Source organism: Chelonia mydas, chromosome 8 (assembly GCF_015237465.2).
Source record: "Chelonia mydas isolate rCheMyd1 chromosome 8, rCheMyd1.pri.v2, whole genome shotgun sequence".
Taxonomy (NCBI): domain Eukaryota; kingdom Metazoa; phylum Chordata; order Testudines; family Cheloniidae; genus Chelonia; species Chelonia mydas.
Window position 1 is genome coordinate 52,693,958 of NC_057854.1, and position 16,334 is coordinate 52,710,291.

At 45.3% G+C, this 16,334-nt stretch overlaps 1 protein-coding gene across 7 annotated transcripts in view; it reads left to right on the forward strand.

Moving 5' to 3' along the window:
• CACNA1E (calcium voltage-gated channel subunit alpha1 E) overlaps positions 1-16,334 on the forward strand; it is a 218,879-nt gene that overhangs the window by 167,171 nt on the left and 35,374 nt on the right. For 5 of the 7 annotated variants that reach the window (XM_043520850.1, XM_043520853.1, XM_037907417.2 and 2 more), the window contains 10 exons: positions 852-863; positions 4,478-4,574; positions 6,340-6,500; positions 7,462-7,599; positions 8,379-8,580; positions 10,707-10,871; positions 11,910-12,020; positions 13,912-13,995; positions 14,131-14,256; positions 14,973-15,038. In XM_043520850.1, the coding sequence (XP_043376785.1) occupies positions 852-863; positions 4,478-4,574; positions 6,340-6,500; positions 7,462-7,599; positions 8,379-8,580; positions 10,707-10,871; positions 11,910-12,020; positions 13,912-13,995; positions 14,131-14,256; positions 14,973-15,038 (1,162 nt within the window). The remainder of the gene's footprint in view (positions 1-851; positions 864-4,477; positions 4,575-6,339; positions 6,501-7,461; positions 7,600-8,378; positions 8,581-10,706; positions 10,872-11,909; positions 12,021-13,911; positions 13,996-14,130; positions 14,257-14,972; positions 15,039-16,334) is intronic. The other 2 variants (XM_043520852.1, XM_043520851.1) reach the window with 1 other exon arrangement.

Below are 16,334 nucleotides of genomic sequence, written 5' to 3' on the forward strand. Positions count from 1 at the left end.
TGGCCCTTCATACAATCTCGGAAACTCAATGTGGCCCTCAGGCCAAAAAGTTTGTCTGCCCCTGGTTTAGAGATAACACAATAACCAGCTACATTCTCAGCAACATTCTGTTCATATGAAAGACCAATTTTCGAACCAACAGGGGAGAAGCCTGGCACAACAGCAGTTCCAGAGAGACCACAGCTCCAGTGAATCCCCACAGTCAAACCTTTAGCTTAGTTATTTTATATATACAGCCTCCAAAGTATATAATGCTCCATGTACATGTCCTTCAGGGACCAGACTGGGATGACTACCACATTCATTTCATGTTCTGTCTATTTTGTTCAGAGAGGACATAGGTAGGGCTTGTGCCCGTTGTGTCATCCAGAATACCACGCTCCTCTGGCTTCTCTTATAATAGTGACCACACCTCAGCTACAAATCAGCTTCCTCTTCTCATCCAAATTTAGAGTATGTTCATCAGGATTAAGAGAGGGGGGTGGCTCCAGGTTAGTCCTTCCTGATTTCCCATGGAGAAGAGGTTAATGTCTGGAACTGTGGTTCCTGGTAAAGGAAATCTTAGTGGTACCGTGGATATACAGATTGCCTTTTAAATTCAGGTTGGGTTGAGTTTGGGTGAGGGGGTGGGGGAGAGGGGGCGGCAAGCAAAACATGTCCTTGTAGTGCTGAAATGTGTAGAATATCAGAATGCCAAGGCTGTGAGACGGGCTTGTGATTCCACTCTAATGCAGATCTCGTTCCCTGTCATCCTTGGCTCTCTTTCTCTCTTGGATTTTCTTATCTTCTCTGTTTTCTCCCCACCTATTGTTCGTTTTTGTTTTGCTGCTGCCTGACTGGATCACCCACAGGAATACATTGGGGTAATTATACTGTTTGATTCTCTTTGGGGTTACAAGCCAGGGAAAATGGACTTCTGGGGAAGCTGGTTTGTCTGTCTGTGTAACTGAAGTTTTCTTATCCCATATGACTTCCTGCCTACATTTGTCCTTTCCACCTTGCAAAGTCATCAGCACTTCACGCTAAGGAAGTAAAGACGGAAAGAAGTGGAGTGGGGTGGGGAAATCAAAATTGTGGGGGTGCACACATCAGAACATTGTAAAGGATGCAAGTTCTGTGCCCCATACTCAATCTTTCCAGCTGTGACTATCAGGGCTCAATGAACTGGGCCTCAGGTGGAACATCACCAGGTGTATATGGGAGATCCTCACAAGGAGAGAGAGAGGGGTTTGTATTCCAAGATAGATAGAAGAACACACAGATCTCTCTCTCTCTCTCTCTCTCTCTGTGTGTGTGTATGTGTGTGTTGGAAATAAACACACAGTGGAGATCGATGAAGAGTACCATGTCCGTGGTACATTAGGAAGCCATGGTTATATGCCCTATCCTTCTTTTTTCATAAAGCAGTAGCAGATGCTACCCCAATCAGAGGGATCAGTTGGCCGAGCTTTCAAAACCTTGCATTCTGCTGTTTGGACTGTTCCGTGTTCAAGTGGTAGAAGGCGGAGTGAATTATCACCTTCAACTGGGTGGCATAGACCAGCATAGCTCCAGAATCAGGTCCTGTATGTTTAATTTTGGACCCCAGAATGAAAAGAAACCTGAAGATCGTCTCCAAAAACATTTGAGTTCCTTTCCTTTGGGAAAAGTGATTGATAACATTGTTCCCAGGGGCCACTAGTCAAAATGCTTGTGAGCCGGCCTGTAACTTTCCTAGAAGTATTGTCTGGGAACCATGTGGTAATAGAGTATCTTGTGGAAGAGACTCCCATGTTCTCACTGAAGAAATAGCACTGTTCAGTCATCGGTGTTCATTTTAGAGCAGTGTAACAGATAATGGTTTTACTTCCGTTGGCCGTTTTAAAGGGCCACTGTCTGTATGTGCACCCCTTGTGTTTTAGACACACGAGACAATGCTGCATGAAATTAAGCTGAAATTGCTGAGTCTTACCAATGCCCAGGTTAAAACTATGGAGAGTTCTACATGCTTTTCACCAGGCATTGTAAATCCCTCTCCGGCAGCCCCTTTCCTTGGTCTCAGCAGGGACAGAGGGAGAAGATCCCTGACATCCCTTAATTCTCCCACATCTCAGGCGAGGATCACAAGCCCCAACAGACCTGGGCTTTCCACCTACACTTTGCCATCTTCTGTGGAAATCTTGTGGCTAGCTAGCTCTTCTTCTCCCACTGACTTTTCAGGGATGGCTATATGACCTGTCCCCCTCCCCATTCTGCTTCAGAGAAAGGAACAAGTCAAACACTTTTCCTTTCCCACTCCTTGCAAATCCTTAGCAGGTAAATTCAGGAAATAGGTGCTTTGCCCTATCCTTTTCCATCCTGCAGCAATAGGAATGAGAAATGATCCTCCAGTCCCACTTTATGCTGCTTCACACTGCCCTTTACCTTGGTCTGGGGCTGAGACCTCCAGGGTGCACTCGGCTATTGGCGTTTCAGTCCCAGAATAAAGCAAAGGGCGGTGCACAGCAATAGAGTCTGAGCACCATTTTCTGGTCCCACTGTGAGATGCTTGTCTTATTGAGCATTTAGCAAGAGCTGACTTGTCTTGCCATTGCTCCACCTCCCTGAAGAAGGAGGATCAGGGTAGGATCTGACAGTTGCCCCTGAAAAGCTCCTAAGGGCCACCAAGGTTTCCGCATTCCTCCCCCCAGCAGATACCAAAAGATCAGGAGGAAGCCTGTTTGGAGATGGTGATCCAGGACCTGCCAAGCCAAAAGAAACCTGAGACAAGGCAAAATCTTCCTGATTTCACATTTTGGGCCTAACCCTAAACTCCGCAAGCTTTGTTGAAACCCCTCATGAGCTCTTGGTTTCATGAGAAAAAGCTCACACAGTCCGAGTGTAATATGTCAGCCACTGACAGCTAGATGTTCCCCCCCAATCCCTTTCACAGCCTATTCCTCGTGAGGAGAACATCTCACCGGGGGACCCTCACGCTGCTGGGTTGAGAAAATGGGCTGCAAGTTTGCCTTCCAAATAAAAAATTGTCTGTCTCCCAAAAGCTTTATAAAAAATCGGAGGTGAAAATTGCACAAGCAGCGCCACAGGCCAGGAGAGTCTGATAAATACTTCCGGGAGTGGCCTCGATGTGTTGAAACATCTCCCACAGAGTAACGGTGGTGCCAGAGCATGAAGTGGGTTAATCCCAATGTTTGTGCAGTTGCGTTAAATGGGGTATTTGTGGTGGTGTACTGTTATTGAGGAGTATTAATTAGTGGTTTTCTTTGCATCTGTTTATGGTTCTGTCTGTTATTGTGCTTTCTATTGTATTAACCCTTACAAAAGGAGCCGTGCAATTAGAAGTACCCTCTGTCATAAGTCTCCTTCTAGAGGTTTTCAAGTGCAGCAGATGGATGCACAGTGTACTGAAAGCCTTGTATATTTTACCAATACAAAATAAGATTCTGATTGTTCTCAGATCACAATAGTGGTAGCTACCCGCCTTGGTTTTGGGGTTTGGGGTTTTTTTTTTTTTTTTAAATCACAGTTTAAATCAGGGTTTTAACAGCATTTCCCTTCACAAAAATCTGTTTTTTTCCTTATAACCATAGTATAAACTTATGCTATAGATTACCTGTCAGACTGATTAGGGAAAGCATTCCTCAGCCCAGCAAGCCACAGCTAATAGTAGGCTAGTTAATGGGAGTGTGCCCAGGTTTTTCAGCCATGAAACAACTGAGGACATGGCCTAAGCTTTTCTAGGATTTTCTTGTGGGACAGAGAAGGCTGATACTAGAGAAGAGAGCAATAGAAAAATCTGTGCTAGATACCAGTAGATAGAGCACTTTGCCAACAAAGGAAATTTGCATTCTTCTATTTTGTACATTATTGTTGTTATAGAGAGGTAATTTTCTTAAAGCAGAAGCAATTTTTTTAAAATTGCAACATTGGTGGCATTTTGTTCTTCACGTTTGCAAATAGCACAGAGCAGAGAAAGCGTTTGCATTAGGAAAACAAACTCAGACCTGCCAGGCAGCATGAGTTTATGACACCGCAGGAATGCTGCGTGGCATGGTGCCTTTGAAACAGATGGCCCAGCACAGCGAAAGTGTTGGCTCACCAGCTTTAACCTTGTTACCTCAGTCTTTCTCACAATAACAAGATTTGCTACTGAAGTTGATCCTCATTGAAGAGGGAATGCACTAAAGCTGATGTTGAGCTTAGTGGTCTGCTTGACTTCCTCTGATCCAGAGAGTCCTAATTTTTCATTAGCAAACACTTTCAGTATGTGTTTTGAACACCCCATTGCTTCTGGAGGCAGGTACAGCCCCACAGATGCTAATAGATTGACACCTGCTCTCACCTAGGCTGCCTGTGGCCCTAGATTTCTCATGTGTCCCTGTTTTGGGAAGTAGTGAAAGCTGTTGAATATCTCCAGTGAGTTCCTCCCAAACTCTGGAAGTTTATTACCTCTCTTTGTTTTGTTTTTGGGTGTGTGTGCCTCCTTCCAACTCTGTAGGACCAACAAAGGCCGGGATATCAAAACCATTAAGTCTCTGCGTGTGCTTCGGGTCTTGAGGCCTCTGAAGACCATCAAGCGATTGCCCAAACTCAAGGTAATGCTTAAAATTCTCTGTCCTCGGTTCCGTTTATCGCCAGGTTCAGACAGAATCTTGGTGAGGTAACAATCAGAGAGTGTCCCCCAATGTAGAAGAGAGATCCTTCCTCTTTCCTCTCTCATTGTATTTGAATTCCAGCTGACAGAATGAGGACCAATTCCCAGTTAGAAATAGATAGAGTAGTGCTTGCATTTTATATCAATTGCCTTTCATTCCCAAACCTCAAAGAAATCAACAAACCTTACAGGTTGATTTACAGGTCTTCTACAGACTCAGTCTTCAGTCATGGCACCTTACTAATAATAGACGGCTTAAGTTTCACATATGGATACTCAGTCATGTAAAGCAGGTGTGGATTCTTAAATGCCCGTTTGATGTGGGATTGAAGAACCTTGTTTCAGCACCCACAATATACAGGAATCATTTAACCTGCCACTGCAATGAAAAATAGCCTCAACACGAGCCCCCAGATCCTGGATGCTGACATTGGTAGGCTGATCGAACCCCCAGACCTGGATCCCTCCACCAGCCAACTTCGGGAAAACTCAGCTCTTAATTTAAAGGTCTGTCTTTAGATCCCAACAAGGCTGCTTGAGCTCCTTCTGCACTGAGAATTGTTCCTTTTTCAGCATTGCTGGTCGTTCTGATGCTTCCACGAGGCTGGCTGAAGTATCTCTCACACCCCCTGCCGTTCTGACTTAATTAGTCTGGCGGAGTTCAGAATAGAGTCCAGAATACTGCAATGGAGCCTGCATGAAGCGGAGACAAAATAAAACAAAATACTCCCTTGCAAGAGTGAACTCACAGAGCCCGATTTTTAAAGTCAGCCTTCACCTGCTGCAAGTGATAGCGCAGAGGTCTACCTATCTGATTTGCCAGCACAGGTAGGCCGGCAGAGGGCCAAAGGGTTCATTTGCTCTGGCAATTATTACTACTTTGTATGACTGTAGTGTCTAGTACAGTCATGGACTAGGACCCTGTTGTGCTAGGTGCTGCACAAACAGAGAACAAAAAGACAAGCCCAGCTGCACGGGCATTTTCACACCCTGGGTTGGTCACAGGACACATACATGGAAACTTGAGTTTTAAAAAGCCCAAGGCTGGTAGTATACTGAAAGCAGCTGAATGCTTTTACATTAATGACTTATTTAAAAAGTGTACTCCGTTGAGAGTAAGCCTTCTCGAGGTTATTTCCGAAAAGCATATTTTACAAAACAGCAGCGTTCTTTTGTCTGAAATCCCTGGTAAGAATGATCACACTGAAAGAGTAAACATCTAGTGCAAGTAAGGTTATGGATCTCATATCTGTCTGGGGCACCTACCTGCAGTTCTGTATTCCTCAGGCCTACCTGCCATACAGGACAGTGTCTCTCAATTGTAATTAGAGATATCCAGTCTGTCTTCTTGTTGGAGGTGAGGCTAAATAAATAAGTATTCACTAACTGTTCTTAAGTACTGCTAATTGTACTGTGGTGTCTTGTATCCTGCCCTGAGACATGGTTGTGAAGAACCTTTTTATGGTATAAATATCCTTTGTGCCCGTTGGGGCAATGCTTTCCCGTAAGTGATTTTGGGATGTTCTGGTCATTTATAAAATAGCCTATTCTGCCTCGGACAGTGTCTGCTTCTGGCAACCTTTTCCTACCAGGAATGAGTCACATCTCCTCAAATGTCCTTTTTAGGTAGCTTTGGTCCCACCCTCTGACAAAATACATAGGTTCTCCATGGTGAATCATGCCATTGGGTTTGCATTCTCCTGCAGGCTGTCTTTGACTGTGTAGTGACTTCCCTGAAGAATGTCTTCAACATACTTATCGTCTACAAGCTCTTCATGTTCATCTTCGCAGTCATCGCTGTTCAGCTCTTCAAGGGCAAATTTTTCTACTGTACGGACAGCTCTAAGGACACAGAGAAGGATTGCATGTAGGTACACTGTGCAGCGTGCATGATCCAGTCTGCTTCCCGTGTAAAGACATCCACTCCTGCCCGTGGTGTGGAGAGAAGTAGATACATGAAGGACTAGTAGTGAAAACTCTGGTCTTTCACCCCCTCAGATGCTTGGGGTGTGAAGTAAGTCCTTGGTCATGGGTTGGAGCCACTCCTCATTTCCCAGGGAATCAAAGCCACAAAGCATTGTTTAAAGGACTAGTACAGATGTCTGGACTCCGTGAGGGCTGAATTCCTTTCTCATCCTTTAAGTGAAATTTTGCTGCGTTTCAGAGCATGGTCCCTGCCATTCCGGGGAGAAGGCCACTGTGGGATCAGTAAGGGAAGGCCTGTCTTTAAATGAACAGTGAGCTTCCCATCTCACTTAAAGACAGACTGGTCTCCTCAAGCCAGAGCTGTGCTTCCTTCGCTCCAAGGGCAGCTCCTGCACTATCACTGCTGCTTTCTAGCACATTTTTCAATTAAAAATTCCATGGGGAAAAAACTGATTCTGAATTGCTGCCCTGTTCAAAATGTTCACATTAACTCCTGTGATGGGCTAAGAATCTGGAGGTGCAGCTGCCTGAAGAATCACATGAGCTCTGAACTCTCCTTCTGCCACATTCTCTGTTACAACCTCAACCTACAAGCTCTCCCTTTTTCCTTCTCTCTTTCATTTTTCTTTCAATCTTTCCCTGACTCTTTCGCCCCACTCTTCTCCCAGTCTGGTTTCTTTTTTCCTTCTCTTTTTGATTGCTTTTTCTCTCCCCTTCTCTCTGTCTCCTTCAACCTGTTCATCTTGTTTCTCCCCACCTCCAATTTCCTTAATTTTTCTCTCCCCATCAAGATTTCTCCATCCTTACAAGGGGAGAAAAGTGTCCCTGCTGCCCCTCAAAATTAAATCCTCTTCAGTCCTGGCAGTATAAAGAGGTCCTGATATTCTCTCCTAACCTTACAGAGGCAACTACGTGGACCATGAGAAAAACAAGATGGAGGTGAAGTGTCGTGAGTGGAAGCGCCATGAATTTCACTACGACAACATCATTTGGGCTTTGCTTACGCTCTTCACTGTCTCCACTGGAGAGGGGTGGCCACAGTGAGTATTGTGCTTGGTCTTGTCTGCTTGCAGGTGTCCATGGGCACAGGATTCATGAAGAAACTTCACATTCCCCTTTTGAAGAGCTGTTTAAATGGTAGGGATAGTAACTGGGTTTCTCCAGTTGGGAAAGGGGTAGAAGGCACTGAGAGAAGAGTTGGGGGGAAGGAGATAGGTCAAGAAATTATATCAATATGTGAGAACTCTCACCAGTTAATGGGTATAGGAGCCTGGTGGAACCAGCTCTCTTCTTGGGAGGCGAATGCTGGGATAGTCCACTACCCTGACTGGGCCTGAGGGGAATTTGAGACCAGTCAGTCTCCCAGCGTAAGTCAAAGGGGAACTCTGTGGGCTAGTCCACTCACCATGTTGGCTGAACTCGGACAATCTGCTTCCATGTGTGTGAACAAGGGGGTGCTCTGGGATACCCCTTTTTTATGAGGGATGTATGTTTAACTCTGGCAAAGCCCACCAGCCAGGGTAGACAAATGGGAAGGGCTCTGGGACTCTTGTAATGTAGGAGAGGGGAATATCTTGTCATGAAACAGGTAACCAGAATTGTCAGAATGTGTCCATGACTGAACAGGTGAGGTAGAAGGTTTGCTTTATCACCATAACCAGTTTGCGCAGTGGGGACAGATGGAGATGAATATTAAAGGTGGTACCATTGGGTACATGATGTTCTCCTAGTCAAGTACACTGTGGAGAGGCATCCAGAATGGACCAGCCACTGGCATCTATGTGACCCTTTGTGCCTTTCTTTTTCCGTGTACATCCAGGGTGCTGCAGCATTCAGTGGATGTGACTGAGGAGGACCGGGGGCCCAGCCGCAGTAACCGCATGGAGATGTCCATTTTTTACGTGGTGTATTTTGTGGTCTTCCCTTTCTTCTTTGTCAACATCTTTGTGGCTCTCATCATCATCACTTTCCAGGAGCAAGGAGACAAAATGATGGAGGAGTGCAGTCTGGAGAAGAATGAGGTAACACATTAAAACAGGAGAGCAGAGGGCAGGATGAATTTGTTTTTCATGTACTGTGGCAACAGACAGCTTCAGGTATAGAGTGGTGGAGCTGAGGGCTAAGGCATGTGATGTGAAAGTCTGGCTGGAATCCAGTAAAGTTCTCTTCAGCCTAGACTCCAGCTTATGTGACATCTGCCTTCCCTTTGCATTTACTTCTGGAACATAGGATGTTTTAATCACACTTGAGTCATTCTCACTAATTACATTTTTGTCCTGACCATGCAGCCAACAGTAGTTCACCAGGCTTCCCAGCTATTTGAAAAGGAGGCTATTGTTATAAAGGAAACCCATCTGTGGCTGCTGTGAATCAAGGTCTGCTTCCTTGCCAGAGAGGCTTTGCCCTAGACTGGAAGAGAAAATGATTTTCCTCATCTTCATTTTATCCTGCATTATTGGTCCATGTAGCCCAGTATCCTGTCTTCCAACAATGGCCAACGCCAGGTGTTTCAAAGGGAATAAACAGAACAGGGCAACTATCAAGTCATCCATCCCCTGTCATCCAGTCCCGCCATCTGGCAGTCAGAGGCTTAAGGACACCCAGAGCATGGGGTTGCATCCCTGACCATCTTGGCTAATAGCCATTGATGGACCAATCCTCCATGAACTTACCTAGTTCTTTTTTGAACCTTGTTATACTTTTGGCCTTCACAGCATCCCTGGGCAAAGAGTTCCACAGATTGACTGCATTGTGTGAAGAAGTACTTCCTTTTGTTTCTTTTAAACCAGCTGCCTATTAATTTCATTGGGTGACCTCCTGGTTCTTGTGTTATATGGAGGGGTAAATAACACTTCCCTATTCACTTTCTCCACACCAGTCATGATTTTATAGACCTCTATCATATCCCCCCTTAGTCTTCTCTTTTCCAAGATGAACAGTCCAGTCTTTTTAATCTCTCCTCACATGGAAGCGGTTCCATCCCCCTAAACACTTTTGTGGTCCTTTTCTGTACCTTTTCCCATTCTAATATATCTATTTTTAAATGAGGCAACCAGAACTGTACCGCAGTATTCAAGGTGTGGGCGTACATGTAACTGCCTGGATTTCCTGTGCTGTTACTGCCTAAGTGCTCCCAAATAATGGGTGATTTTCAGATGGTAATTTGAGGCCATTTCCTGTCCATGTGGCAACAACCATATCCTGGCCTAAAGAAATGCCAAGGTGGAAGGACACACGTGTTCATTATTCCAGGGTATGGCTATTACTGAGTTCACAGGAAAAACCCTAGTCTGACTCGCCTGGAACGTCTAGTGAAGAAACCATTTTGAGACATAATTCAGTTAAGTTTAGTTTTTTTACATTCTGTCAGCTGGATAAAATAAGTATTTGGGGCCGCAGCTTTGGTGTGATCATGTGGTTTGTAGGGAGTGTGTGCATGTGGAGGGCAGTGTAGGACACGGGGATCTGTATAGGAGACAGTTTCTGAAAATAACTGTCACGTAACAGCTCAGTAAGTGTACAGGGTCCCCATGCTCTGATTGACTAAGTTTATTCCAGCTGAGCCTAAACCACAGTAGTAACGTCATTAACTCATGCCGTTATTTTATGCTGAATGTGAATGGAGAGAAACTGATTACAGTGCAGTCACGGGAAAATCCTGCCTTGTTTCACTACATCACAGGGTATAAATTTTGCTGCAGATTATAGTGACCTTCTGCTTCTTGGGACAGATCCTTTCCCCACATTCAGCTTGATTAGCTCAGCTGGGTGCTGGGGAACTCATCATCCCCCAAGATCTCCGAATGGCAGAAGATCTTCTGTAGGGCTGCGTCTCCAGCATAATGATCGGAGTAGCCTCCATGGCCCCAGGCAACCCACCTACCTCCAGGGGAGGAGGACCTGAGGATCCTGATAGCGACAGATACTCTGCCCAATTTCTCCCCAGCTCATCTACCCCGGCTGTCAGCACACTTCTGCGTAATGACATGCAGGAAACCCCCAGGGACTTGGGATTCATGCAGCTCAGGAGGACAATATTCACTCTCTTCCATTCGCCTGTAGCAGAGAACTAGTAACAGGACATCATGGGTAGTGGGAGGAAAGATGGGAAGCTGAGTGCAAGCTAACAGACTTTGTTTTGTTCCAGAGGGCGTGCATTGACTTTGCCATTAGTGCCAAACCTCTCACGCGCTACATGCCTCAAAACCGACACACCTTCCAGTACCGCGTCTGGCACTTTGTGGTCTCCCCATCCTTTGAGTACACCATCATGGCCATGATAGCGCTGAATACCGTGGTGCTGATGATGAAGGTGAGCTGACCGGGTAGACCAGAGGTCCAGGATGACATGCCTCTGTGTAGGGAATTGGAGAGGAGGTGAAACAGACAGGGAGGGATTTAGAAAGTATGTTATTTGTTTTAAGAAGATGCTGGGGTCTTGGCACCCAGGTCCCATATCATATCATGTCTGTTAGTGTAGTTGACTAGGGAAGCAGATGTGGTCACAGCCTCGGCTCTTACACTGGTGTCTTTATTACTGAAGCAAATATTTCCAGTTTGCACTCAATCCATTGAGCACAGTCCTTGCTGTGAAACCTGGAAGGCAATTAATCCCGAAGACACACCAGGCCAGATTTTCAAAGGGACTTCACCCCAGCCTCTGAAACGGCACCTGCATTTTTCACACCCACGTTAGGAATCTGACTAAATGATTTGCTTGCCCAAATGAGGTTCTTCCACCCAAGGATTTTTTTTTTTGTCTTCCTTGTGCAGACACTTGCATGTTCTACACTGAAGTGCCAACTTCCATCTCCTCAAATCTTGAGAAGGATGGCTAATACTCTCCTGTTTTAATATGGCCCATCTCTGTTGTTGCTGTCCCCATAGCCTGTAGGAAATTCTTTCAAGAGCACAAACGCACACTTGAAAGTTCAGTACACCCTTACGTTGTGAACAGTGTAGGTAACAAGCAGTGATGCTGCAACAACAATTGCCCTCAACAGAAGAACTCATGAATTAGTGGGACACTGGCGATTGTAATGTGATGTGGGCTGATTCTGTGATCAGCATGTAGCAGTGGTTGCCCCCTGGGAGACCCTTCTTCCCGTCAGCTCCATCCTCTCCCCTGAGCAGAAACAAAGCGGAAGGGCAGAATGAGGATTACTGGATATGTAGCTGGTTTAAAAAAAAGGGTGGGGGGCTTGTCACTAGCCAGTCAATAGTTAAACACCTGGGATAAATCTCAGGGGCTTGGGCAAAGCCTAATCCTACCATGGAACTAAAGGTTCATTGTAATATCCAATTTTGGTAGCTGACTGTAGATGGTTCTGACTCTCTCTCTTTCTGGCAGTACTATTCCGCACCCTACACATATGAGTTGGCTCTTAAGTACTTGAACATTGCATTTACCATGGTGTTCTCATTGGAGTGCGTCCTGAAGATCATAGCTTTTGGCTTCCTGGTAAGTGATTTGGTACTAGTACTCCATGCCAGCTTTGGGTACTCAGTTCAACTGGCAGTGGTAGTGGACTTTGGCTTCCTAGTGTGTAGCTAATACTCTCTTCTTTTGGCATTAGTAATGGGAAGTAGCTTCCTGGGATGTAACTGGTATTTAGTTCTGGCATCTTCTTGAGGGCTGTACTTATTCTGGGTGTTGGAGTATTTAAGCACCATGACACTGGATGTCTACCTGCTTTCTTGGTCAGTCCAGAGCTTTCCAGATTCCCAGCCCAACATCTGGAGCTTTCCAGATTCCTGAGTCAACATTTTAGAGTGAAATATCTGGGGTTTTCATTTAATCTGAGCAACTGAGAGTCACCCCCACTGCTGAACCCAAATGGTGATGTTACTTTTAATGGACTTTTATATTTGGTGTGAATTTACTGCTGGTGACAGCTTTCAGATTGTCACCCCTCCCCACCTGGGCAATTCAATGTCTAGACCTATTCAGCCTTTGTCCTTTTTGCTGAGGCTGCTAACCAGGGTGCCAGTTTATTACCAGTTGTGTTGGCAGCTGATACTACATTGATGCCTGAGCACTAGGAACTGGATTGATTCCTAATTCCTTTCAACCAGGCCATGAAATACCCATTCATTGATAACTGTTGATACCAGATTGGAACTGGTAATATAGTGGTGAAAGGCTTCATATTTAATTATCATTCCCTTGAGTCTCAGCCACTCCCCACTAATTATCTCATTATTCAGCCCAAGGAATCTGTTGTTTGTGAACATAACACTTTTTCTTGTCTTCAGCTACCCTTAGGAAAAGCTGATTCTGTTTTTTCTTTATTTCTTTTTCCTTTTGTTTCTCACCTGTCCTGCTGGATGACATCTGGTTGCTCTCCACTATGGCAGTCCAGCATATGGCACACTTACATTGAACTATTACTGTTAGATTGCAAGATGCAAGGGGCAGTGACTTTTTTGTTGCAAGCTGACGGGGGGCCATGTACACCTATTGCACTTGATAAAAAATAATTAATAGTGAATAATCAACCTCCGTGTACAGCCCTCCGTGACATGGAGACAGAATATTGAGCCAGTCAGTGGACAGTTTTGTGAGGGCAAAGAGCCCTCCTCTATCCCAGCAGCATGTGTGCTTGGGGTGCACAGCACATCAGCAACCCTTTTCTGAATCATAGATCTATCTCTCTGGGAGGCAGCATGGTCTAGTGTTTAGAGCAAAGGACTGGGAATCAAAAGACCTGGATTCTGTTTCCGGCTGCATGTCTGACTTCCTGGGCTCTCACTCTCTCTCTGTCTCACTTTCTCTATCTATCAGATGGGAACAATGATACTTACACACCTTTTTAAAGCACTTTGATTTCCTCAAATGGAAAGTGCTATGTAAAGGCAAAGTGTTATTGGTAGGCCGGTTCCTGAAATTCTTATTCAGGCGAAACTTCCATTGACTTCAGAAGTTGTAGATAGCCATTTAGGCACCTGACTATATTAAATATTCATAGATAGATACTCCGCTGCATAGTTTAAATAGACAACTGTGGCTCTGGGCTCACCCGCTTGTGATTGTGCCTTCAGGAAGGACTGCAGTAGTTTCTCTGTCCTTATATTCCCCTTTTGACAATGCAAGAGAATTCTGTGTGTTCTTTTAGCAGTTTGGCCTATTCAATGCAAGAGTTACCTTATAGAAAATCTGCCTCACCATAGATATGTTCTGGGCTACAACCCCCTCAGACACAAGACAGTATTCCAGAGGCTGGTTTCACAGAAAGAAGACAATATCTGTGGTGGTGGTGGTGGTGATGTGTGAAGACTTGGCATGTGTTTCAGCGTTGCCTGAATCTGACATCATTGTGCTCCCCATCTACATGTTTTTGATCTCTTTGCAGAATTATTTCCGGGACACCTGGAACATCTTTGACTTCATCACTGTGATTGGCAGCATCACAGAAATCATCTTGACAGACACCAAGGTGAATATTCTGACCTTGGACATTTGTACCAGTGATAGAAGGCTGGAGGGCGGTGCCTTGCTCCTTGCCTCTCCTTGGGGGTGTAGATAGATGTAGTGATTTTTGCCTTCTTCTGATTGTTTGATCTTCTCACAGCTGGTGAACACCAGCAGCTTCAACATGAGTTTCCTGAAGCTGTTCCGGGCAGCTCGCCTCATCAAACTACTCCGCCAGGGCTACACCATCCGTATCCTGTTGTGGACCTTTGTGCAGTCCTTCAAGGTAAAGGACACATCAGTGTCCCCTGTCGGGGGCAGGTGTGGTGGTGGAACAGTTACTCAACTTGGGTCATTCTTAGAATCATAGAATTGTAAGACTGAGAGGGACCTCGAGAGGCCATCTACTCCAATCCCCTGCGCTCTTGGCAGGACTAAGTATTATTCTTATGATATTTATGAGCTGTTGGAGTTCAGGAAGAACCAGAAAATTTTGGATCAGCATCCAAAGTGTGGAGAGTTTATATGAACCAACCCTCTGAACTTTTTAAAATTAACCCATCTCTAATTCTAAATGCAGGAGGGAGAAACAATAAAACCTTCCTTGCAAAAAATGGGGGGGAGGGGACTGCACCATTCCAGAGGGTCCTTGGAGGTCTTTTTGGATGTGCTCATTTGCATATCAGTACGCAGCATGCTTTGCCAGCTGTTTGACAGTAGCGCTGTTGGGTGTTGTACTTTTGCATAGGCTAAATTCTTTGTCTGTATTTTGTAAACCACAATTATGTGGCATTTTAATTTCTAGTCCCTCTATTTGTTTTGGAATTCAGCAGTCAGGAAGATGTTGCACCATTCCAGCAAGGAGTGTGATTCTGACTGGTTCTTTGCAACTAATTGCAATAGGCAATAGCAGGGTTAGCACAGGTCACAAGCTATTGCATTTTACTAATATTCTGAAGCCTCTACCGTGCTAAACCAGACTATTGTGTATTTCCCTTTCAGGCCCTCCCATATGTCTGTCTCTTGATCGCTATGCTTTTCTTCATATATGCAATCATTGGGATGCAGGTAAGCAAAGGCGTCCAGGTGTGCGTATGTTCCTACAAGGCTTCTTCTCCTGGGGCAGACAGAGTAAAGAGTGGTCCACTCTGTCATCCACTTTAGCATTATCCAGTCTAGCATCTGCTTATTGTGTTGGAGTCTGTTGACCAGGTCAGGTGCTGAAGAGGTTTGAAGGCTTGCGCAGTAGGAGCTGTAGTGTTTAATACACCCACAGGTTGCAGTGTGTGTCCCCCAGAATCCTCTGACAATGTACATCTCCAGGCTGCCTTCTCCAGGGATTATGTCACCGTGACTCCAGTGATGTAGTTCACATGGATGGAACCCTTCCTGTGGATTACATCATCAGAGATCTCTCATATTATGCTCAAGTGGGCAATCCACATGGACAGCTCAGTTTACCTCTTTCTTTCCAAGAAGAACTCTTTAGTTCCTAAAACCTTAGGAATGACTCAGGTCCCACCAATATCTGGCCCCAACCTGCAGAATCCAGTTCACAACTAATATCGTGTCTGACAGGATCCTTGCAAGAGCCTTTGGTGATTTGGTTCCTCTCGCTAATCTCTATTGCCCAACATCCTTGTATGGGTTTGGGAAGGTCTCGTGTTGCAGAAACCAGGGCTAGGGCCTGATCCTTCAGTTGAAGTCAGTGGGAATTGAGGGTACTCAGCGCTTTGCAGAACACAGGCTTTTAGGCCGCAGTCCAGCAAAGCTCATAAGCACAGGAGTAGCCCCACTGTAGTCAATGGGGTTGTTCGTGCATTTAAAGTTAAGCAGATGCTTATGTGGTTTGCAGGATTGATCTTGTGGTTTGAAGGCTGTCCAAGACCCACACTCGATGTCTGGGAAGGCAGCTTTGCCTATTAATACTCAGGGCTTCGTTCCACGGTGATTGAGGCATCGTGACAAGTAAAACTGCCTGACGTTCACAGCTGGGAAGCGCTTTGGCTAGCGGGGGAAGGGGAGGTCATTGCTAGGGCTGTCATTGCCACCTGCTCTGGATAGAGAATCTGGTTTCCTTTGTTTGAGAGGAAATTTAGTTGTTTAGTGGGTTTTCCCCAAAAAAATTTGACTGACTGTGCTCTATTGGTCTATTTTTGGCTGCTTTCCCCTGCCTCCCCACCCCCCCATCCAGGCTTTCTTAGCCCCTCACAAGTGCTATCAGATTTAATCCCCCTTGTGGTGCGATAGTATTTGATTTGTTTTAACACCTTTGTGAACAAATTCCCCAAGCAGTGCTGAGTGGGCGGTGTTTGAGCAAAATAGCTGGAGGCAGAAAATATTCTACAATTACACGTTCCAAAA